Source organism: Oncorhynchus clarkii, chromosome 3 (genome assembly GCF_045791955.1).
Source record: "Oncorhynchus clarkii lewisi isolate Uvic-CL-2024 chromosome 3, UVic_Ocla_1.0, whole genome shotgun sequence".
Taxonomy (NCBI): domain Eukaryota; kingdom Metazoa; phylum Chordata; class Actinopteri; order Salmoniformes; family Salmonidae; genus Oncorhynchus; species Oncorhynchus clarkii.
The window spans coordinates 52,755,042-52,781,147 of NC_092149.1; the positions used below are offsets into that span (position 1 = coordinate 52,755,042).

General features: G+C 43.5%; 1 protein-coding gene across 1 annotated transcript in view; it reads right to left on the bottom strand.

Annotated features, from left to right (window-relative positions):
• LOC139397385 (bromodomain adjacent to zinc finger domain protein 2B-like) overlaps positions 1 to 26,106 on the bottom strand; it is a 99,173-nt gene that overhangs the window by 35,067 nt on the left and 38,000 nt on the right. Inside the window, exons 3-11 of the mRNA XM_071144136.1 lie at positions 13,810 to 13,983; positions 7,295 to 7,501; positions 6,145 to 6,306; positions 5,542 to 5,735; positions 5,140 to 5,334; positions 4,193 to 4,813; positions 2,721 to 3,366; positions 2,226 to 2,507; positions 1,142 to 1,202 (exon numbers count right to left, since the gene is read on the bottom strand). Coding sequence (XP_071000237.1) covers positions 1,142 to 1,202; positions 2,226 to 2,507; positions 2,721 to 3,366; positions 4,193 to 4,813; positions 5,140 to 5,334; positions 5,542 to 5,735; positions 6,145 to 6,306; positions 7,295 to 7,501; positions 13,810 to 13,981 — 2,540 coding nt within the window. The 5' untranslated portion in view covers positions 13,982 to 13,983. The remainder of the gene's footprint in view (positions 1 to 1,141; positions 1,203 to 2,225; positions 2,508 to 2,720; positions 3,367 to 4,192; positions 4,814 to 5,139; positions 5,335 to 5,541; positions 5,736 to 6,144; positions 6,307 to 7,294; positions 7,502 to 13,809; positions 13,984 to 26,106) is intronic.

Sequence of the window (26,106 nt, forward strand, 5' to 3'; positions counted from 1 at the left end):
GACTGGATGTGGTTAACCCCTGACCATCACTGCTGCAGTGCCTCATTTCCTGGCCACTCGGCTTACTGTCAGGCCTGGGCTTTGGAGGGGCCCACTGAGGGAAGGCGGGATGGATGGTGAGTGGTAGGGAGGGATAGAGAAAAGGGATGAAGGATAGAGGGAAAGAGAGAGGGACAAGGGAGGGAAAGGGGAAAGTTTGAGGAAGGGAGAGTTTAGGGGAGGAGGGGTAGCGGGAGGGAAGGATGAAGGGAGGATGGATGAAGGGAGGGAAGGAGCGATGTTGTGTTGTTTACTCTTTTTTTCGTCTAGCCACTCTGTTGTTGACGATGTATCATCACCGCTCTGGAAAAAAGAACCTCACTGATTGGGATGTATACACTATGATTTGGCTCCTTTAAGACACTTTTAGTCAGTCATACCACCCATGTTGTTTGAGGGACAGAGGAAATTGCCACAACATCATCATTATAGTACTTTTTTTTTTACAATAAATGCACTATGCATTATGTGTGTTGAATGCTGTAACACAGAATACAACAATTAATAAAAAAGTCCCAGGATGGTAGTGACTGCTTATCACTTTTTAACCATAATTTATTCACATTACTTTAATAAAATATTTACTTTATGACTATTATTTCATTCCAAGTCATCATCTCATCAGAGCTGCTGCATATGCTGTCTGAGAAAATCACTATTTTAGAAGGTCTTCAAATTAAATAAGACATACTTTTATGACTGCTGAATACCACCTATCAATCACGTAGATCATGTATTTTCAGACTTTTGCTTGTGCTCTTCACACAGATTGGACAAGTTTAAGTGGGCGCACAATGGAATACAGTCATTGTAGTTAATTACCAAGTGTTCTGTGCTTAACTATGTAAAATATTGGCCTGTTGGAAACTACAACATCACACAGTTCAGGCTTGATGTGATTATCTCTACAGAAGCTGCACAAATCAAGCTCACAGAAAAAAACCAGAACGAAATGGAATTCAAATAATTGAACCGAAGTCGGTCAATTAGTTGTTTAAAAACCCCCAAATAACTGACATTTCGGTTAATCACTCAGCACTAACAGTGGGTGACCAGTGACATTCTGAGTGGTGTATATATGTATATACGGTGTATATCTTACCCAAACTCTAGAGGTGTCCGCAGCTTTCTCTCATCTGTCACTCTCCTTCTCTTCCCTGTTCCTGGGATAAAGAGGGGACTCTTTACAACAGTCTGACAGATCCACTGTGACCTGAGCAAATGCAGAAACCTTGTTGTGTTGGCCAGAGGTGCCCTTACTCTAAAATAAGAAACACCTACGTCAATTCAGTTGCCTAGGGGGAAACAATGGCTTGAAAACTCCACCCACCAGACAGGGTACCTTTAAGAACATTTCAGCCTGTTACGTTCAGGTGTTTTATTCAAAGAAACATGCAAAACCATAGGGTCCTTTTAACCACTGTTGCTTTTAGAAATGACACATCAACGCAGGGTTAGCAATACAGCACCTTGTCAAATCGACCATGTCAAAGCCGATATCAAGGAATAGAGCTACGAATGATTATATGGGAGTGGAACTACAACAATAAAAAGATTCCAACATGCAGCTATTAGGAAAGAGAGACTCGGACTGCAGTAATCATGGAGGTCTGAGCCAGCCAAGTACTTCAGCTGCTAAACGGTTAAACATGTGCCAGCCAGGGTAATCAAAAGACTCAAAGGGCCTGCTCTGTCATCAAAACAATGACACAAACACTTTGACCAGAGACATGATTTTGCATTGAGAGACACCCTGAACAATGTTTTCCTGCTGGAATTTTTTTTTTTTTTAAGCATGCGTTGTTTCCCCTGGATTGGACTGGGTGATCGGACTAAGCATTTGGAGAAGGAGAGGACTGGACTTCCAACCAACAGCCTCAAGGTCCACGACCAAATAGCACTATATAGGGAATAGAGTGCCAATTGGGATGCAGGCCATGAGAGTAGCACACTGGTTTGAGCAGGGCTCTCCAACCCTGTTCCTGAAGAGATACCGTCCTGTAAGTTTTTCTCTCCAACCCTAATCTAACGCACCTGATTCTAATAATTAGCTAGTTGATAAGTTGCATCAGGTTAGTTACAACTGGGGTTGGAGCAAAAACCTACAGGAGGGTAGCTCTCCAGGAACAGGGTTGGAGGGCCACAGGTTAGAGAGCAAAGATGAGCTGAGAGAGTTCCATTGGTACCTGGTGGAGTGGAGCAGAGAGTATATGAGGAAGAGGGGGTGCTGTGGTAGGCCAAGGCCCCAGAGCTGGTCACCATGGCTGGGGTGGGCAGGCCACCGGATGCCTTGATGACCTGGAGGTTGAGAGGGGAGCAGCTGGCTGAGAGGCTGGAGGAGGTGGTGTCGAGTAGAGAAGAGGAGCCTTTGGCACGCTTCAGAGGGGTCCTATCTGCCTCCGTATCCGTGGTGGTCTCGTCGCGGTCCTTCACGTCGTCCGAGTCGCTCTCCAGATTACTCTCAGACTCTGCAGGGGAGACCAGTGGGAGTGGAGGACTTGATAAGTCATTCTCCAATTAACATTCAGTTCACATTCAACCACACTGATAATCACAGGCCTCTTGAAGGAACCTCTTTAAAGTATCTGCTGAATCTGTAGCTAAAGTGGCTCTGAAGCACTTAAACCAGACGTAAGAGCTGTTCCAGAAGTGCATGACATTAACGTGCTGAGCTGACTAACCTGATAGGCTGTCATCAGAATCCTCCTCGTCGTCGTTGTCATCATGTTCATCATCCTCATCCTCTACGGAGTCGTCGGAGTCCTTGCTGCTGAGGATGTCAGACTCTGTGCCCCGGAACAGCTCCACCTGGGACTGCACCAAGTGGGTCTGGGACTGGGAGATGCCCTTCCCTGTGTGGAGAGCCTTTTGCTGGGCCTTGCTCTTCCCAGCTCTGTGGGCCAGGCCCGGTGAGGTAGAGGCCCAGCCTAGGGCTCCAGAGCTTTGCTCCTTATGCCCAGTGCTCAGGTTGACAGGCATAGAGAAGGGTGGGCTGGTGGCAGCCAGGAGAGAATTGTTGATGGTGCTCCTGTTCTGACTGCTGCTGCGAGGCTTGGTGATGAGGGCCAGGGGGGCATCCTGCACAATGCTGTGGATCACCCCTTTAGGGTGGGCGCCCAGGAGGGAGGAGGCCAGGAACAGGTTGGAGTGGTTGGTGTGTGGAGAAGGGAGCCTGAGACTGCTCGGGGTCTCTAGAGACAGTTTGGGCGGTGCTAATGAGGAGGACGATGAGGCGGCCATTTTCTTTTTCTTCAGGCTCTTGAACAGATCCTGATGCATCACTGGCAGAGGGAAGGCCTGTTTGAAGTGCTCCTGGGAGACGAAGGGCTTAAGGAGAGAAGGAAGAGGGGAAAAAGAGAATGGAAGTAATTATACGAGCTGTCAGTCATTTGCATTACTGCAGATTGTGAAAGGAAAACATAATAAGGAATGCACTTGTAATTGCTCAGTGAGAATGACAATGAGGAAGCGGGTCTCTCCCATTAAAGTATATTAAAACGAGTCCGTGTCGAACACGGTATACAAAGAATAAAAAGCTGTTCGGCACAGTCCCTGCCAATTTTTTCTGTTTAGTGCCGTATTCTAGGCTTAGCAATCAACTTTCTTTTTTGAGATACCTCTAAACTCCGTCAGTACTCAAATCCTGTTCCAAAGGTCTTGTTATAGATTGACCTGCTATCACCACTGTTCAGATTAACAATAATAATTTAATCCTTGGAAAAAGACAGATTTTTTCCCCCTTTTGATAACAATGGGATAGCAACGGGCTTCCTAAAGCATTACTGAGTTAATTGCGTGTCAGCTTTTGTGAAGTATTTCCAATAAAGCTAACTAACTGCATTGTCACTTTAGGTCGTGTACAGGGAGAGCCGGCATGAAACGTAATCAAACTGCTGATAACAGTGCTTAGACGTTTCATTTTCTGTAGAGAGGAAGCTGACCTTTTCAAATCTGCAAATCAGAAACAATGATAGTCAAGAAGAAATGGGAGATACTAAATATCCATATCCTCTCTGTGAAAAAAAAAAAGAACGTTATCAATATTGCTTTGGAGAAAGACTTCAATCGAATAGTCTTATTTTAATAAGTGGAAAACACACCATTACACACAAAACAATGAAAATGCAAATAATTTGCATACAGCAAGACTCACCTGTTTCAATTTAAAGTTGTTGATGTGTAACAAGGTTTCATCCAGGAAGTTTCTGCTCCCCAACTTCATACTGTCAGACAGGGGTTTGGGGGAGCCTGTCCGAGATTTGGGTTTGTGTGAGGGCGAAAGGGTGGGTGGTTTGGGGGACGAAGACAGAGAGAGAGGCTTGGGTGAGGAGGAGAGAGACAAGGGCTTCGGAGAGGAGCAGAGGGAGACGGGCTTGGGAGATGAAGAGAGAGAGTTTGGTTTAGGTGAAGAAGAAAGAGAAAAGGGTTTGGGTGAGGAAGAGAGAGAGAAGGGCCTGGTGGGTTGAGGAGACGATGAGGCCTCCCTGCGTGGTTTGACCAGAGCCAAGGGTTTAGTACTGGCCAGCCCCGTAGCCTGGATCACACTGGTGTGCTGCTTGAGTTCTTCCTCCCTGTTCCTGGAGCTCTGGAAGACAAGGGATGTGGACTGGGACAGCGCTGGGGGCTGGGGTGAGGGTTTGAGCGGGTAGTGGAGGAAATGGAGAAAGGTCTCATCTGGATGTTTCTGAAGCAGACCACTCCGGCTGTCCCGAGCCTTCTCGCCTTCAGCAGCATGGGGTCTCTTCTTGCTGATGGCAGTGCTCTGTGTCAGGCTCTGAGAGAGAGAGAAGAGGAGGGGGAGGACAGTTTCATGTCAGCTCTGACTCAACCCAGCCCACGATGGCAGCCCTGTCGGGCAACGCGGTCAGGCCCCCAGCGTGCCACCCACCAGCGGAGCTGCCCTTGACATTTAACTGAGATTATCAGTCATAGAGAGCGTCACAGTGTGCTTGGAACAAAGCGGAAAGTATAACATTTTCGAAAGACAAACCATACAGACATGTCATGTTGAAATAGTGTATGCATGAGTCCAGATATATGGCTACCGAGTTCTAACAATCCAACAGGGACAGTTCGACTGGACAAGCGCCTGAAGTACACCTTAATCGTCCTCTTTACACGGCTCTCCTTCTCCGAGTCAGAATCGTCGCTGTCGTTGCTCTGATCGTCGTCGTCATCCTCCTCGTCTAGGTCGTCTGAGTCACTGCTGTTCACCCCGTCGCTGGAGATATCCGAGGAAGAACCTGATTCGCTGTCACTGTTGCTGGACGCCTCCACTGGTTTCTTGCTGAGTTTCTATAACAGAGAACAGTGACGGACTCATTCCGGCCTGTACGGTAACTGAATACCATTGCAAAACAGCACACATCTCAGATGTCAATGTTTGTCTAGATCGCAGCCGCCCTTGCGGGACACTAACGTTGCCAGATATATTTACCACAAACTAGTCCTTTTTGGACTTGTTTTTGTAAGCCCTATTATTAGTTGCCAGATCCTACTAACCTTCTCTTTAGTTTTCTGAACGCTCTTCTCCTTCACTTGGGTCCCATCCTGGTGGCTCTTGCGACTTCTGACGCTTCCGTTGGTGGCTTTCTGTTTCTCCGTGTTCCCCTGTGTTGAGAACGTAGCGGCGGTTGTGCTGAAGCTGCTCCCAGACACAGTGGAGATCCTGCTGCCATTCACAGCGCCATTCACTCCTTTGACCATGAGGAAACAGACACCACAACTATCAAATCAGGAACGACCACTTCTATACAGTGATTATGAAAAGGAAAATAAGGTGGAAGACGGGCGAGTTCTCTAAAATGATGACTTACCAGAAATTGCCAAAGCACTTACTATTGGGAAAAATCTAATTACATTAGCAAAAGGATCTCCAGGTTAACATATTCACTGGTGAGACACCCGGCACCTGCTTACAAACTGATTTATGCATTAACATGGTCTTCCTATTGCCTCCAGGGTCAATTAAACATATTTGATATTGTACCTGTGCCCATAAGGACATCATTCTCTTTTATGCAGAAAAGTTCCTTGCTTCATTAAATTGTTTGCAGAGTAGGGAAAACATCTGGCAAGAGAGAAAGTGTGTGTGTGTCTGCCTACCTTTGGCTGTGGCTCGTCCGTTCTTGCTGGGGATGCGGGCCTGGAAGGGGCTGAGGTCGTTGCTCTGCTGGAGTTGGGGTAGGAACATGGGCGGCAGCCCCAGGAGATGGGGAAAGAAGGCTGCAGCTCCCCGCCCCTGAGCCTCAGCTGCCCGCCACCATTCTTGGAGGGAGAGGAGAGAGAATGCATGAGAATCCATACCAGGCTGATTTCACTGTTATTCGAGTCGTGTTTAATGAATCTCAGTGATGACACACTGTTTCAGACAGCCAGGGTTTACGGCTGTTCAACCTTTCTGTTTCTCTTTGAACAGATCTCAGCAGATGACCAGTGCATTCCACAGACTCACTGATTTCAGCCCATTTAATTGTAAACATGTTGAGAATTGTAAATCCCAGAGGATAGACGTAGCTCCTCATACATGCTGGATATTTCACAGCTGCAAAAACAGTCTCGCGGGGACTTTCTCTTTCCCTTTAAAATGGCAAAAGCAATTCAAAATGGAGCCCTTCGTGCTTGATGAAGTTGAAAACGACATAATCCTGATTCATTTGTGATTCCAGACTTATACAAAAAAAAAAACATTCACAAGCTCTGGAAACTGTATACAGTTCCTGGTTGCTAACCAACACCATTTTCCTCTGAGTGTGACAGAAAAAAAATTATGTAACAAAACATTTAGCTTGAAAAGTGTGATAGGTCCAATGTTTTTCTCAGAGGTCAAGGTGGTGGTGTGAACCATCCCAATCTATAAAAGTCATGTCCTGAATGCTGCCTATTGAACTGATGGACGATACCATAAAGGTGATGCATGCTAGCTGGGCTCTCTCCATGGGAGTTGGCTGGGGCTAATAAGCACACATTCTGGGAACTCTCAGAAGGCGGAATGAACTAATCAAATGACTGTGTCCCAAACGGACACCGATATTCCCTTAATTGTGCACTACTTTTGACCAAAGCCCTATGGACCCTGAGAAAAAGTAGTACATTATGGTCTGCTCCAAAGTAGCGCACTATATAGGGAATAGGGTGCACGTCTGTTATTCACTGTCAGATACTGATACATTTCTAATTTGTACTACTCATTATTAGACATAAACTAATGATAGTGCATATATTTTAGAATGGATTCTAGTCAAGGCCCTCCTACCTGGAAAAGCTGCCATACCTGGAAAGGCACCTAGCTGGGAGTGAGCAGCCAAGGCAGCAGATATCCCCAGGGAGCCCAGGCCTCCAAACTCTGAGCGCCCTGAGCTGGTAGTGTACAGACCAAATGCTGGGTGGTTGACGATGGGAAAGGCACTTGAGACCGTAGACATGTTGAGATGTTGATCGTCCGCCGCCCGGAACAAGTGTCCTGGAAAAGGGAGGCGGGATAACGGCATAATGAAGCATCTGTATGAATTTAGTTACATAAACTATGTAGCTAAAATACCACAGCTAAATAATTCATCCGTATGACTGTTAATGTTTAATATCGCAATAAAGTGTCCTTAAGGATCTGTTACAACATCCTCTGGATGGGAAGAGATCATGTTTTATGCATTATCAATAAAGACGCTGGTTAGTGGGTGTAAAGGAAAAAGACTCCCACGGATTCTGCTTGATCTGTTCAAACATGCTTTTGCAAATATGAGACATGGTTGTGGGAGGCTGTTGGGATTGTATTCAGAGGGAGATCATCATGCATGTTTAAAATGCCTGGTGCTGTTGCTCGTGTTTGAATACGATTATAAAATTGCAATATCAACAAAATGGCCTTTAACATTTTGCATAATCATTTTCCTAAATAAAAGTCAACCTGAATTTGGTTAGGTGGGGGGGGGGATACAAGATATTTACAAGGATGTTCATTTCATGTTTTTCTTTTTTCCTGTATGTTGGAATTTGTGCAGGACATTTGAACAGCTGATAATGCAATCCCAAGATTCCTCCTCTTGCACCTGATAGATGCAACTAACAGATCACTCCTGGTTCACTGAGATATTGTAGGCAATGTTCCCTCTAATTTTTTGGGGCACTGAACAAATTTTAGGTCTTGTGAGCGGAAACCTGAACATTATGTGAATTTTGTGCAACTTCAGGGACACGTTTACAGTAAACACTGAGGCTGTACTCTTATAGGTTTTAGACAGTAGCCAAGCGGCTATTTGATCATAATGTAGGCCTACCACCAAAACCAGTAGAGCAAATCCCATAAAATGTTCACATGGAAATAGCTTTTGATTTCTATCACATAGCCTACAGTAGCCTATGTGTGGTGTTCAATACAGGCCTACACTGCAAGAGACTTTTAAAAACATTTTTACATTATGAAGGGCTTGACATTAATGAATTATTTGGTACTTGGTCTGTAACACCATGGGCTAGTTGACTGTAAATAACATTGTATTGTCTTGTATGATGCAAGAAAGCACTTTACAAAATAAAATGCATTATTATTACTACCATACAGAGAATTAGACCATGTATGCTGCCGCTCTGCGTACTGGCTTATTTGTCAAAAAGACTCCAGCCACCCTAGTCATAGACTGTTCTCTCTGCTACCGCACGGCAAGTGGTACCGGAGCGCAAAGTCTAGGTCCAAGAGGCTTCTAAACAGCTTCTACCCTCAAGCCAAAAGACTCCTGAACATCTAATCAAATGGCTACCTGGACTATTTGCATTGCCCCCCCCCCCCTTTAACGCTGCTCCTACTCTCTGTTATCTATGCATAGTCATTTTACCTCTACCTACATGTACATATTACCTCAATTACCTTCTCTAACCGTGCCCCCGCACCGGTACCCCCTGTAAAAAGCCTCGATATTGTTATTTTACTGCTGCTCTTTAATTATTTGTTACTTTAATTTCTCTTTTTTTTTGTTGGTTAAGGGCTTGTAATTAAGCATTTTACTGTAATGTCTACACCTGTTGTATTCATGCATGTGACAAATATATTTTGTTTTTAATTTGATTTATTTGCATATTCAAGCCGCTCTCAAAATACAACACTGCCCCTTTAATTAAGACAATTAGCTGACTGGCATTTCAAAGACAGCTCTTGTCGGAAGCAGTAACTCCCCATTGCTGAACTATACTTATCTATAACTGGGCTAATAACTCGCTAACTGCGCACTGAGCTGAACTGATCTGAAAAGCGGATTCACTCGAGGGTGATTGAATGACCGCTCCAATAGAATTCTACTCCGTTGCACACTGGCTACAACAAAATCACAGACTCAATCTTACAAAGTTAGATCTGTTTTGTTGCATTGAAAAGGGGCTGATATAATGTTGATTTAAAAACTAATGGGACGAATTCGGTGAAGTACAATCTCGTGTATCTGCGCAGCACGGAATTTATTCTGCGCCACAGTCCTGGAGGAAGTGTGCGGTTTAGAAGGAATTTTATTTAACTAGGCAAGTAAGTTAAGAACATATTCTTATTTACAATGACAGCCTACCCCGGCCAAACCCAGGTGACGCTGGGCCAATTGTGCGTTGCCTTATGGGACTCCCAATCACGGCCGGATGTGATACAAGCCTGGATTCGAACCAGGGAGGGCCGTGTCCAAATACCATACAAGCGTACTAAATTGTATGCCAACAAATTATGTTTTATAGCATGAATGATTTTCTTGTTATTTTTATGAATTAATGAATTGTTATTTTCGTGTCAAATGGACAATTGGCAACCCATTCCTTATGGGATTAATTGACACAAACAAACTTTACAATAATTCACTGTGGTAATTCCATGATAATTCTTCCGGTGTTCTCTGCATTGCGCATCGCATAAAGGGTGAAAAAAATAATCAAGCTAAAAATACATAATAGTAAATAATAAGGATACCCAAACAGTAATTATATCCCTAGTATGTGAAATAACAAAAATAGTACTCAATGCATCATCTGAATTGGTGTCGAATTCCCCATTTGTTCCTTCTGGTACATCGAGTCAATTTGATTATCAGCTGTTGTCAAACACGTGAGTTTGAAAAGACAAGTGAATTCTTGTAGCTCAAATGCTGAAATGAGTATGCAGTTTAAGTATGTAGTACACTAGTATGGGTATATAGACACAACCATTGTTTCTCTCTGATCACTACTTCCCAGGACTCCTGGGAAATCAGTGGCAATTGTTACCGAGTGGAAAATCTTGGTTAACCCAGAACTAAAACCTTGTGTAATTTCGTCAGTCACTCAATTTGGTTTGGGCGGGGGTAGAAATTGAGATCGGTTTGGCAAAGGCGTCAACCCTCGCCAAAGCAATCTTATAGCTTGGAGGTAGAAGCTGTTCAGGGTCCTGTTGGTTCCAGACTGTGGTGCATCCATACTGCTTGCCGTGCGGTAGCCGAGAGAAGTTTGTGACTTCGGTGGCTGGAGTCTGACAATTTGTAGGGCCTTCCTCTGACGCCCCAGGTATAGAGGTCCTGGATGGCAGGGAGCTCGGCCACAGTGATTTACTCGGCCGTACACACTACCCTCTGTAGTTCCTTGTGGTCGGACGCCAAACAGTTCCCATACCAAACGGTGATGCAGCCAGTCAAGATGCTTTCAATGGTGCAGCTGTAGGACTTTGAGGATCTGAGTGCCCAAATATTTTCAGCCTCGAGGGGAAAGAGGCATTATCGTTCCTTCTTCACGACTGTGTTGATGTGTGTGGACCATGATAGTTCCTTAGTGATGTGGACACCGAGGAACTTGAATCCCTCGACTAGTTCCATAACAGCCCGGTCGATGAGGATAGGGATGTGCTCGGCACTCAGTTTCCTGTAGTCCACGATCAGCTCATTTGTCTTGCTGATGTTGAGAGAGAGGTTGTTGTCCTGGCAACACACTGCCAGGTCTCTGACCTCTCTGTAGGCTGTTTCCTCACGTCAGTGATCAGGCCTACCACCGTTGTGTCGTCTGCAAACTTAATCATGGTGTTGGAGTCGTGCGTGGCCACTCGGTCATGGGTGAACAGGGAGTACAGGAGGAGACTAAGCACGCACCCCTGAGGGGCCCCCATGTTGAGGGTCAGCGTGGAGGATGTGTTTTTACTTACCCTCATCACCTGGGGGAGGCCCATCAGGAAGTCCAGGATCCTGTTGTAGAAAGAGGTGTATAATCACGGGGTCCTTAGCTTAGTGATGAGCTTGGAGGGCACAATGGTGTTGAACGCTGAGCTGTTGTCAATGAACAGCATTCTCACATAGGTGTTCCTTTTGTCCTGGTGGGAAAGGGCAGTGTGGAGTGCAATAGAGATTGTGTCATCTGTGGATCTGTCGGGGCGGTATGCAAATTGGCTACAGATGTGAGCGCTATGGGGCGACAGACATTTAAACAGGTTACATTGGCGTTCTTGGGCACAGTGCTATGGTGGTCTGCTTGAAACATGTACTGTAGGTATTACAGACTGGGTCAAAATGTGAAAACACTTGCCAGCTCATGCTCTGAGTAAGCATCCTGTTAATCCATCTGGCCCTGCGGCCTTGTGAATGTTAAAGGTCTTACTCACATCGGCTACAGAGAGAGCGATCTCACAGTAGTCTGGAACAGCTAGTGCACTCATGCATAGTTCAGTGTTGCTATCCTCATCTGTGGAAGCGAAGCAGTTTAAGCAACACCTTCACCCAATCCTGATAAGTCCAACTAACCAGTGACAAAAACCCAAGTCCCGGAACTAATATTGCTCGTTATCTCATGCATCCTATAGCATGCCGACATATCTACAGTACTAGTTATATTTAGGTAGTCTGTCCACAAGAGATTGAGTGGACTGACCTAGGTAAATAAAACTATTTCATTATTTAAATATTCCCAACAGTCTATGTCCGTGTTGGCAAGACGAGCCCTGCATGTTGTCCTCTCTCACAGTCAGATAGACTAGAGTACTGAAGGACCATATTTAAATGGAAACTCAATTAGCAGCATAGACGTGCACAGAAGCTTGCACCTGCTGTTCTAACAGGCCATGTGCCAGCCAGGTGATTGGCATAATTCAAAAAGATGACTGAACACATTTCCTCATAAAATTACTAAATCCCCCAAATAAATGAAACTTGTCAGCTTTCATTCTACAATCTAATTTCAAGTCAATGTATAATGTGTTTATAAGGAACATTTATGGTTTGGATTTGTGACTGGTCTATAAACCCACCCTGTGCACTAGCTCTTCCAAGCAGCTTGCTTACCATTTACAGCCTTCCCATTTGATTTCAGCCTTCCCATTTTCAATTTAAAAAAAATAATAATAATTATTTATTTTTTTAAAATTAAAAACACACAAACCAAGCACTTTTTATACAAGAATGCAAATAAGTGTGTTATGCTGTAAATGGTAACTATAAAAGGATAATGTCAGGTCTAGATTATCTGCATGTAATTCCTATAATTCCCTGACATCTTGGTATTGTTAGAGAGAAACTGATGTAGTTAGTTAGGCCTACACAAGTTTGCCATGAAAATAAAATATGGAGTTTCATGCTTGTCAGTTCAAATCAACCAACGTTTACTTTTTAATTGCATCTGTGACAGCAAAAGATCTATCAATTACTTATCTTATCATCCATTTCACTTCCATATAAAAATGAGAACTTTTCATTTCAGATTTCAATCAAGTCCTTTCGGTTGAACAATGTATGAGCTTAAAGAAAATTTTCCAATCCATAATCGATTCAAAGCACTGTGAAATTAACGTTTTTTTCCCCCATTTCAACCTAAAAAGGTTAGTGATATCCAAAACCGATTGAGAATTAGTATCTGAAAATTGCCTTATAAAGTGCTTTCGCAAGCATGAAAAGTACTGCGTGAGACAAGTATAATTTCATGAATTAATACCACAAGTAAAGCATGCAAGTGTAATTAAATCACTTAGATAGAGCGTAACCAACACAGGAGATGTAATATCTTTACTTTGCTTTCCACCAGCGGGGATGAGAAATCTCTTAAAATAACCAAATGTGTTTTATTCTCATAACCACTATGTGACTTCAGAGGTGCTGTGCTTTCTGCATTTAATTCCAGCTCTGTCCAAAATAGCTTATCTGGAGAAATCTCGGAGCGTGTTTGGTTGGTGTGTAGGGGGATAAAAATGTATAATGTACGAGCAAAATGTCTAATGGCTTCTTTTTATTGTAACAGCATTAATGAATATTTTTTTGTATTTCTTATCATGAAAGAATAGGGAGAAAAACCACAAATCACAGTTGATAAATGTGCATGTTATTTTCTGGTCAGGGTAATCTGCTGCTCGCCACATCACCGCTGCTCGCCACATAATAGCTTCGGACACAATTAGTATTCAGAGAAAACAGGATGTTTGAGGCAGCGGAGGCCACAGCACTCGATTTGGCTGACAGACCTGTCAAATCACAACGGGCTAAACTGGTGCTAAAGGTTGTCAAGCTGGTGTGCGACGTCTTATACAGAGGATTTTTCATTGCTGGTGTCGATTAATGCTAAAGCTTTTATTTCTCCACAAACTGTCAGGAAATAAAGTGTGAGAAGACCGTGCTTTCTTCATCTTACTGAACCCTCATAATTAACACTCAAGAATGCTCTTTTCTTGTTTAATTTGCAGTTGGAAAATAATGAAATATGATGAGTTAGAGGTGAATATAGCCCATGTATTCACATGTAACGTGATTGATCTGTGTGTGTGTGTGTGTGTGTGTGTGTGTGTGTTTGTTTACGTACCACAGGTGGTGAGAGGGGAGCCCAGAGCGGCGTGGCTGGGGGTGACGCTGCACTTGGAGGAGGGTGTCTTGGCCGAGGCAGGTGAGGAGCCGACGGAGGAGACCGCGGACGTGGTGATATGCAGGGAGGACGGGGCTGACGATGTGGAGGCCAGCCGCTCTCCAGACTCCATATCTGTCAAACACAATCCAATCAACACACCTACAAAAGGCAGGGGAAGAAAAGAGGTGGAAAAAACCCAACCCCCCACCCCACCCCACCCCACTGAGCCTCACCCCCTCTCACATGTTAATTACCCCCTCAACAATATCTCCGGTTAGTTAAGGCCACTGGCCAGAGAATCTCACAGAGAGCTATCACGGAGGCAACAGGGAAAGTAAGGAGAAGTATTATATATATATATTATATTACATATTATGGACACACACAGAGACAGACAAAAGACCCTCTTGGGTATACAGGAGTGTTTTATATAAGATGTAAAACTGGTGCCACTCAAGACTTGCGTTGCTAATGAGAATATTAGCGCTTTAACGTGGACAGTTTTCACAGGAATCTTTGAAATCATTCCCAGCTTACAATGCAGCAGATGTTCCTCTTAAATGTAGTTAAAACACTAATGGTGACTCGATGGGTAGATTTGCAGAGAGCTATCACTGAGCCATCTCTCTGTTGACACAGACCACAGTAGCTCTGCCCATCATCCAAATGAAGACACAGACAGGCTGATTCTTTAGTAGTCTCGTGATTTCATCACCCTCTAAATCTCCCAGCTTTTCCATGATTTATGCCACTTCCCTTTGTTGTGTTTCACAAAAGACCACATCCGAAAAGCCCCTTTAACAAGTGTTTAACAGCCCTGGCATCTTTGTTATTGTATCATTAGACATAAACTATTTCTAAATCTCCCCGGTGACTGTCCTCTGCAGCGGAGGCAGCTAGGCCTGCTGGTGATTACATCTGGGAGACAAAGCTATCCGCTGAATATTAAGTAACGTCCCTCCTCGCCCACCGACAACACTTACGAGACGACGCAAATGACATGAAAGCTGCAGCCGTGCGCCACTGAAAGGCCATGCTGCAGTGTGTGTGTGTGTGTATGTATAGGTGTCCATAGTTGAATCAAAACCCTTCTAATTTATACTTAATAATTACAACAGTACTCTTTAAAAAGCTATTATCATAAAGAAACAATCTAGCCTATTCTTTACGGGAGGATCATTTATTCTCAATTGCATGAAGATTGAACGAACCAACAAATATAGCCTAGATTTAATATAAGGTAGGCTAAATAACCCAAATCAAATATGAAATGATCCTACATTAGATACTAAGATTAGATTTAAATGGAAGTCCAGTCTGACTCACATGTCACACACACACACACACACTTTAATCTTTCCTTGATGTCTGCCCACTTCTCTATTCTATTGTGAAATGTTGCAGAAATGATTTCCTCTTGGGCAATTCATTTCTGCTGCACAAGACAACGGACGTGTCTCTCTGGGGCGCCTCTCCGTCTATAACAGAAAAACTGTCTACAGAAATAATCAGAAAAATGTTCCCTTAAAAACAATCCCTCAAACCCCATTACTTACTAAATGTACATTTTAGGAAATTGAAAACGAAACATGAATGAGACGATGGCAAAGACGATAATTACAAAAATTAAAAATCAAGCATTTTCTAGACTTAAGAGGCCAATCCTGCCTTAGTGATCAGAACTTATCACTGGGTTCAGCTTGATTTTATGGGTTATTAACGTGCATGGCACAGTGGCGCTGATATTCCAGGTGCTATAGAACCTATAGCACCTGGAATATAGCACCTGGGAAATTAATTTGACTTTGGAGTGTGCATGTGCAACTCATCTTGAGCCCCTGACGGCATGCCAAACGCAGCAGCACACATAATGCACGCATTCCTAACAGCAGGCTGCAGATCCCATAGAAGCCATGCTAATGTACAGGAGAGGATTTAGAGGAGAAATGGATCTGCCTAAAATCAGTCACGTTCTGCAGATATCACCCTTCCCACAATGCAGCTGCCTGCCTGGAGTGCAGGTCATGCCGCAAACAAGATATGCCCCTTCCTTCAGATAATTTGATGTGCTTATAAAACAGACCCATCTTTTTCTTAATGAAAACCCCACACACCTCCAAATGCCACTGACCACTGAAATGCCATGAGCTCATTAGGCCTGTTGGTTGCGGTGGAAAATGCCATGTCTGTGCTCCCTGCAACTGTGTGTGTGTGTGTGTGTGTGTGTGTGTGTGTGTGTGTGTGTGTGTGTGTGTGTGTGTGTGTGTGTGTGTGTAAGCCTTGCCCTCCTGGTGTAGCCAGGTTGGTCAGTGTGTGTCGGTTCGGTGTGTGTGTGTGTGTGTGTGTGTGTGTCATCCGTCTTATTATCCGCAAACCCAGCATAACAGATGGCTGATGCTAAACAGTGATAATCCCACAACAGAGTCATCAGCATGGATCAGCAGTATTCAGGCTGCCGCCGGACAAGATGTCTTCTCCAGCTAATGGAAGGTGCAGGGCTGCTAGAGATCTAGAGTATAATACAGAATGCCTTGACCCCATTCAAAGTCCGCTGGAGAGCTGCAGCATGCTACTGCACTATACTACTAGCCTCTCGCCATGCACTCTGTGTGCGTCTCAAGTGGCACCCTATTCCCTGTGTAAGGCACTACTTTTGACCAGGGCCCTGGTCAAGGGTAGTGCACTATATCGGGAACAGGGTGCCATTTGGGACGAACATGCCTGTTCCACTAGTTACAGCCCTGCTGTATGTCACACCTCTGTCACTTCACACTAGGGATTCATATTTTCCCGAAAATCGACCAAATTTCAATAAAGGGAATAATTCATGTTTATTCAGAGAGTGCCGGGAAATAAATCTATTTAAAGCTTTAAACCCAAGATATGGTTACTCAGGGTTCTTCCAAAATGAGATTGTTGCTGTTCCACATTACAGTCTGGCTGCACCCCCATGTAAAGCTTCCACAGCAAGTCATACTGATATTTAGTAATGACAGTAAACTTTGATCGCCAATGACTTGGTTGTGAATTGCGAAACAGGCCGTTTATAAAGTCAAAGCGTTATGTACCTCAATTCATTCAATGCATTTCAGCAGAATGCCTAGGCTATCTGGACACAGAACGCTCTCAGGATGCACCCCGAATAGGCCATAGCGTTTTCGAATCATACAAACTCTAACGGTAGTCAAACAAAAAACAAGTGACCAAAGTTGCTAAGCTCGCTAGATAACCTCCAAAGAATGACAGAATATCTCCTATTTGGCAAAATCGAGTTGATTATACAGATAGCAGATCAGCTCATGAATAACGGGGGAGATGAAGAGAGGAAATTGTTTAAATATCAAGATCTCTTAACGGGGACGAACTCGGTTAAAATAAATATCCATATCTACTCTCATACCGTTTGTTGATCACACATTCTCTACTGACGCTCCCATATGGGCAGCAGTACGACACAGGGCAGCGAATGTTAAGAGCGGTATTTTGACCTGCATAGGCATGTGCTTTGATAATCCAACCTATGGATTACAGAATAAAGTTAGGATTCTTCTTGCGAGACAAGAGTCTGGATTTTGGGTTTCAGTGGGATTGGTACGATAGGCTATTTTCCTATGCTCTATATATGGCTTTATAAGGCCACCATGTGAGTGAGTCAACAGGTAAATAATGTGATAATGTAGCCTAAATGTTCCTGATCAGTGATTGATGAGCAAACGCATAAATGGGATATCACTTCCACTTGTCCAGCCAGAGATTAATTAACCATTCAGAGAGATTCTGTGAAACAAAAATCACAGATTTTTGGTCGGGAGTAGGACAGGCTGCTAATGATCGTCTTTATTCTAGTTTGCTCATATATTAGCTGATCAGAACATTTTTATACACTACCTGAGTGAAGAGAAAAATACAGTTGTATAAAAACGTTCTGATCAGCTAATATATGAGCAAACTAGAATAAAGACGATCATTAGCGCACAACTTAATTTACCTAACAATTTCCCCAGCTTAACTGTTACCAAATATCAAAAAACTGAGATTCAGTGAAAACAAAGAGCTGACATTGATTGATTTACCTAGAGTCCCCCCCATGCTGGTCTCAAAGCAGCGGGATGAGGGTGCTGAAATTATCATCTAGGTGACCACACACACACACACACACACACACACACACACACACACACACACACACACACGACTATTGCTTTAAATTGAACAAAAAATATAAAAGGCAACATGTAAAGTGTTGGTCCTATGTTTCATGAGTTGAAATAAAACTTTCCATAAGCACAAGTTTATTTCTCTCCAATTTTGTGCACAAATTTGATAACATTCCAGTTAGTGAGCATTTCTTCTTTGCCAAGATAATCCATCCAACTGACAGGTGTGGCATATCAAGATGATTAAATAGCATGATCATTACACAGGTGCGCCTTGTGCTGGGAACAATAAAAAGCCACTAAAATTAGCAGTTGTCACACAACATAATGTCACGGATGTTTCAAATTGAGAGAGCGTGCAATTGGCATGATGACTACAGGAATGTCCAACAGATTTGTTGCCATATAATTGAATGTTCATTTCTCTACCATAAGCGGCCTCCAACGTTGCTTTAAAGAATATGGCAGTACGACCAACCGGCCACACAACCAAAGACCACGTGAAACCACGCCAGCCCAGGACCTCCACATCCGGCTTCTTCACCTGCGGGATCATCTGAGACCAGCCACACGGACAGCTGATAAAACTGAGGAGTATTTCTGTCTGTAATAAAGGCCTTTTTTTGGGGGGGGAAACTCATTCTGATTGGCTAGGCCTGGCTCCCCATTGGGTAGGCCTGGCTCCCCATTGGATGGGCCTGGCTCCCACCCATGGCTTTGCCCCTGCCCAGTTGTCAAATCCATAGATTAGGGCCCAATTCATTTATTTCAATTGACTGATTTCCTTATATGAACTGTAACTTAGTAAAATCGTTAAAATTGTTGCATGTTGCGTTTATATTTTTGTTCAGTGTAGTGTAACAGTTGCATATTACTTTGGGAGTTTCGGTATAAGCAAGAATTTGATACATGCCTTCAAGTGCATTAGCCTTCTTCATTCCAATATTTTCATCATCAGTTGATCATAACTAAGGTGAGTGTTCCTCTCTCTGTGCTTTTTCTAGGCCCAATGGCTGTTTCCTCATCTCTTCTCTCCGCTGCCGCCCACCTCCACTGTGTTGTTCTCAACTTCAGTTTAAATCAATTTTGCCTACAGTTTTGTAGAAATCGGACTTTTATTTTGTGTGTGTGTATTCGGGCTCATTTCATTTCTGTGATGTCATACCAAGCCTGGGCTCTGGCTTTCAGCTCACCGGGCTTGGATCGGACCTGGATAGAATTTTCAGTTCTGAGGAGAACTCAACCGTATTTCAGGTCTCATGTGCAGTCTGGCAGTGTCAATTATGCATGTGCTTGGAATTTATGACGACTTTGTGTGAAGTAAACAAAAGGCTTCCATGCGACAACCTGTTTGGATAACGTGCCATACATTTTGCTTGCCAATCTGCTGCTGCATATGTTGTGTATTTCGTGGAATTTCAATAGTGTGACATTGGTGGGGAAAATGTTGTAATTTCCCGGGTCTTGTAATTACATTTTTTTTAGGAAATGTGAAGAGTGATCCTGGGATCCCGGCTACCAGTGTTTATCCCTACTTTACACATAAATGAATAAGTGACACAAACAATAAGTAAATGGAGAAATAAGCCTAACACTCTAGTTCACGTGATAACCGTGGTCTGTGGATGCACTGCATTCATTCTCTATGATCTTAAATGGTGTAATGATTAGCTGTAGCCCCCGACATTGACTCGGGACAAAAACAATCTCTTGAAGCGTGAGCAGTGTCTTAACCTTGCGCTCTGCATGGTTGCCTGGTGACACTGGTAGATTATTTTTACCGACACAAAAATCACCAGTGTCCACTGAACACAATTAACGAGGCTTCTGCTACACTGGACAAATAGCTGGGCCACTGTTGAGACGGCGTGATTTGCGGCACAGTGGGATCGATGGATGGAATGGGTTGTTAAAAAGGCAGAAGAGGATAATCCGACCTGAACAGCACATCACAGAGCCAGAGAGAGAGAGAAAAAAAATAACTTTCACCCCCACCTCACTCCCAATCCCCTTCCGAGTTCACCCAGCAGAAGTGAATTATTTGTGGGTCTTTTTTTTGTATATACTTCTGTGCGTCTGCCTGCGAGGATAGTAGCTCACTGTGGTGGCTGGTTGATACAGAGGAGGTTGATCGGGAAATTGGAAAGTGGCTCAGGTCAGCATGGCTGGATGCATCTGTAGTTCACTGGTAACATTCGTAGTTCAGATGAAATGCCAGGACGGCTCCACTGAGCATCAAACATCACGGCAGAGAGACAGACAGACCTCAATTCTGCCTGCGTTCGTCTGTCGGTCAATTCTTTCCGGCCTTGACGTCCACTACCTCCCTTCCTAGACAGTGATGAAGGGCTCCGTCTGCCCCGGCCACGGCTTTCTAATGCAGGAAACTTTCGATTGGGACACATCTGACAGAGTGCTGGAGAGACACAGTGTGCTATGATGAAAAGAATGAGGCGACTTTAAAAAAAGAGCACCCACCCCTCTCTGTCTCACACTCCCCCAAACTCTAATAACTAACGCCTCCAATCATGATCAAACAGGCCTCTTCATATTTTGGTGAGGGAGGTCATAGACTGACAGAGTTGCCGTGAGAGGATGTGACCTGGTAAAGCAGAAAAATAATAGAAACACACCGCACATGTTGTACAAGGAACGTCTCAATGTTTTAGCACAAGGGAGTCAAATCTGGTTTAACCATTCATCTCTGGCTGTGTGTTTGTAATAAGCCCCTAGTTTGTACCACGTGCTGCCAGACAAATGAAACCATGTGCTCCTTGGGTTTTGTTCAAAGATAAAAGCTATTTTTTGTTGCTGTATTTTATTAGGAACCCCATTAGCTACAGCCAAAGCTGCAGGTACTCTTCCTAGGGTCCACATGCGGTTTGTAATGGACAGGGAAGTTGCATTACAGTACTATTTATAAGAAAAGTCCAAATGTTAATTCCCTAAAACTAATGAAAGTGTTAGCCAAATGCAGTAGGCTAGTTTAGTGCACATAGCCTATACACTATATTGACACACGTTTTTTTACTATAGGACTTCAAGCCCTACTCAGAAGGGAAAAGAACTACAACCCCGTACAACAAAACTCCCATTTGTTTCACGTTCGTTCACAATGGACAGCATCTCTCAGCCTTTCAGACCACTTTGGCATTGCCACGGTGGGTTACACCGCTCTATCCCCGAGCCCTGCTGCCCTGATACAACAAAACACCTCCTCCTCAGAACTGGCTGGCTGGCTGTCTGTCTGTCACAGCTAGGCCACATAACATTTAGTCCTTTACAGCCCAAGCTGTAATCACATTTTTGACCTAGTATGCAAGGGCACGTATCATCTCAATCCACACGGCAGATCCATCTGTGTTCATAACGCCGGGAAAATAATATATATATATATTTATTTTTTCCCCCCTTTCTTAAGAACGACCCACAAAACACAAAAGGCAGGGCGTTTGGTCTTCATCATTCCTCCGGGAGCATACATCTTTTAGGAGAGGAGACCTTCACGCCAAAAAGTAATTCTGTTCGTGTCGACTGCCGAAAACGCATATCGAATGCTTACCGTGAACAAAGACTGAGGGGGGGAGGGGGGTAGTTTGGGAGGCAAATGAACTCTGATGAATGATGTGGAAGTTCAGTGTGACAAATGTTGGAAGAAATGCATTTGTCCTTCGCGGCGGCGTTAGCGAGCTAGTGCGGGTCCTGAGCGCGACAGAGCTAGTGGAGGCAGATCATTTCCATTTGGAGTGATCCAGGGGCGGAACGTAGGGAACGCGGGGGCCTGCAAACAGGAATCCCACATGTTCCATACAAACTGGTATCCATCACACAACACATTCCTGGGCCTGCAGCCTTTCCTGGCCACGTCAACACCAGACATTAGCCATAAAATATGGAACCCTGCACATTTTAATTATAGAGGGAGAAGAAGAGAGAGGAGAGAGAAGTAGAAGAAGAGAAGGGGAGAGAGACAGGAGAGAGAGAGAGAGAGAGAGAAAGGCAGGGTACTTCATTAATCCGTCAATCCGTTGCTAGCCTTTGATGGAGGCTGACACGAGACTAAGTAATAAGTATGTTGGTACCTACAAAACCACTTAGGAAGGGGCCCCATTTCAACAGCACCAATAGCCTAGGCGCTGGCACCAAAGTCAAACAAGACCGTACTAATCCCAATACTACAGCGTTTCTTTCAAAACGATTAACTCCGATGACAAACCAAATGTTTGCAGTGTTAGTGGATTTAGACAACGGCGCTGCTTCTTAAGCATACTCAAAATATCCCCCTGAATCTAGCTTTAAGTAACCTTCAGGTTTTGCTTATACCAGGAGAATAATTCAATGTTACCTTCCAGAATGGTAACTCATTACAGCAGTTCCATATGAATTGTTAACTGGATATATTTAGAGGTCCATTACAACAGAAACTGTTCATGGGAATGATTCCTCTTAATGTGCACGTTCCTCTTAATGTGCACTTCCCAAAAACATGGAGAGAAGGGTATGGCAACTGGCCAGCCAATGCTGGTTAGAGATAATCACAGTGTTATTACTGTACATAACATACATTCCCATCTCTCTCCTCTCGTTTACTCCTAAACCCTTTGCGCAACTGTTTTCCTCCCGCAGGCTACATCACAATGATTATCTGTTGCTAATAAGGGAGAAGAGGAAATATGAGGGCCACGGTACAATAGTGTTATTGTTCAATTTCTGTTGAATCAAAAAGTGGGAAATGGTGCTGATACATCCTGTGAAACGGAGTCATCACTAGCCGGCTACCACCCGGTTACTCAACCCTGCACCTTAGAGGCTGCTGCCCTATAATCATAGAATCACTGGCCACTTTAATAATGGAACACTAGTCACTTTAAATAATGTTTACATACTGCTTTACTCGTCTCATATGTATATACTGCATTATATGCTACTGTATTTTAGCCAATGCTCGTTGCTCATCCTAATAATAGATTTCTTAATTCCATTCTTTTACTTTTAGATGTGTGTATTGTTGTGTCTCGTTCGATATTACTGCACTGTTGGAGCTAGGAACACAAGCATTTCGCTACACCCACAATAACATCTGCTAAATATGTGTATGTGACCAAAAGCATTGTATATTCCAGTACAGAATGTGTTTCAATACAATAACTGTATTTAATTCAAATCTAGTTAGAATACTTTGTGTAGCCTATCTACATATTCACAGAGAGAGAAAAAAAGAGGCGCAGGGAGTCACACACAGGGAGAAGGCAGAGGGAAGAAAAAGATGAAGTGAGAGTGAAAGTGTGTGAGAGAGAGAGAGAGAGAGAGAAAGACGACAAGGGAGGTAAAACCACAGGAGAGAGATAGAGGAAATAGGAGACAGCAGACCTCCATCAGTGGTCTCTGATTGGATGGAGCCTTTTCCAGTCATGATATACATAATGCAGATGACACGCATGTGAGAGGCAAGACAAAAAGCTAACTGCTACTGCTTTCAGCCTGGAACAATGAGAACCTCTAAAAGCATCTGCATGCTCAGCCTAATGCTCCATTGTCACCCAAGATGTTACTCAAATCTATACAGGGCCTGAGGAAAATTCTTCAGGCTACAGCAAGGCCTCACACATTTTGTGACATAAACATACCAGTAAACATATTTCTTGGGCTGCTTTTCCTAAAAATGGGAGATGCAAATCTAAATACTATTGACAATTTGTAATTCTCCCAAATGTGATTTTAAGGAACAAAAAGACAGACCCTAGGCCTATTTCTTTGTAAAAAACAAATCTAACAATCTGATTTTAGTGTGGACTATGAAGTTTAAGTTGTCTATTACATTTTCAAAACCAATATTTATTACATCAGCCCAAAATATGAAACATTCAAGTCATAACAATGGCAATAAAAAAAATATACTACTAGCAATTACACAAAGAACACCTATTTACTTTGTTTGTGTGGCCTTCACAGTTTCCCTTGCTAAAATAATATTTATCGGTTCCAAACAAGTGTTAACGTGGGAGACACAAACGCAATGTGTCTCAGGAAAACCTCATTTGCATATAGCTTTAACTTGCAACTGAAATTATCCACACAAAGCAAAAGGCGTTAACACATTTGGACCACAGCTCACACTCAGAAATAAATTCAGCATTTAAAAACTCTAATATTATGGGAGAGGAGGGTGTATTTGCATGTCAACAAGAGAGAAGAGTTTGAATATAAATAGAATGCAATCACCTTACAGGAGAGGGGACGGCTACAAATTAAACATGAGCCTAGGCTGCCAGTGCAAAGGTTATCCTTCATTCTGCACCGCAAAATAAAACAACCCTGACCCATGGGCATTTCCCACTCTGCTCGTTCTACTGTAATATACAGGAAATACATCTTCATTGGCTGTCTCTCATTAGATAAACCAGACAGCCTTTTGATGAACTACTTCTTAACTAGGCCTAGTTGATGAGAACTTGGACCTACAGTGCATTTGGACAATATTCAGACCCCTTCCTTTTTTCCAAATTTTGTTACAGCCTTATTCTAAAATCGATTAAATACAAACAAATGTATCATCAATCGACACAAAATACCCCATAACAACAAAGCAAAAACCAGGTTGACATTTTTGCAAATGTATAAAATAAAATAAACAGAAATACCTTATTTACATAAGTATTCAGACTATGTGGATTGAGACTCAACATTAAGCTCAGGTGTATCTAGTTTCCATTGACCAATCCTTGAGATGTTTCTACAACTTGATTGGAGTCCACCTGTAGTAAATTCAATTGATTGAACATGATATGAAAAAGGCACACACCCGTCTATATAAGGTCCCACAGTTGACAGTGCATGTCAGAGCAAAAACCAAGCCATGAGGTCGAAGGAATTGTCCACAGAGCTCTGAGACAGGATTGTGTCGAGGCACAGATCTGTGGAAAGGTACCAAAAAATGTCTGCAGCACTGAAGGTCCAAGAATACAGTGGCCTCCATCATTCTTAAATGGATGAAGTTTGGAACCACCAAGACTCTTCCTTGAGCGGGCCGCCCGGCCAAACTGAGCAATCGGGGAAGAAGAATCTTGGTCAGGGAGGTGACCAAGAACCCGATGGGCACTCTGACAAAGCTCCAGAGTTCCTCTATGGAAATGGGAAAACCTTCCAGAAGGACAACCATTTCTGCAGCACTCCACCAATCAGGCCTTTGTGGTAGAGTGGCCAGACGGAAGCCACTCCTCAGTAAAAGGCACATTGGCAAATTCCAAGCGGGCTGTCAAACAAAGCACCTAAAGGACTCAGACCATGAGAAACAAGATTCTCTGGTCTGATGAAACCAAGATCTGGAGGAAAACTGGCAACACCCCTACGGTGAAGCATGGTGGTGGCAGCATCATACTGTGGGGATGTTTTTCAGTGGCAGGGACTGGAAGACTAGTCAGGATCAAGAGAAAGATGAACGGAGCAAAGTCAAGGGAGATGAAAACCTGCTCCAGAGTGCTCAAGACCTCAGACTGGGGTAAAGGTTCACCTTCCAACAGGACAACAACCCCAGGCACACAGCCAACACAACGCAGGAGTGGCTTCGGGACAAGTCTCTGAATGTCCTTGAGTGGCCCAGCCAGAGCCCGAACTCGAACCTGATCAAATATCTCTGGAGACCCGAAAATAGCTGTGCAGCAACGCTCCCCATTCAACTTGACAATGATTGAGAGGATCTACAAAGAAAAATGGGAGAAACTCCCAAAATACAGGTGTGCCAAGCTTGTAGCGTCATACCCAAGAAGACTCGAGGCTGTAATCGCTGCCAGAGGTGCTTCAACAAAGTACTGAGTAAAGTGTCTGAATACTTATGTAAAATGTGATCATTTTCTTTATTTGTTCCTTTTTTTTTTTACATTTGCAAACATTTCTAAAAACCTGTTTTTGCTTTGTGTGTAGATTGAGGGAAAAGACAGAATAAGGCTGTTTGTGGAAAAAGTCCAGGGGTCTGAAGACTTTCCGAATGCACTGTATATATCAACAAATCAAGACATCTTATCAAAATGATTTGCAATTAAGTGGTAGCCTTGGTTTTTTGTTGCAATGTAACACCACAGATGACCTAAGTATTTCACCG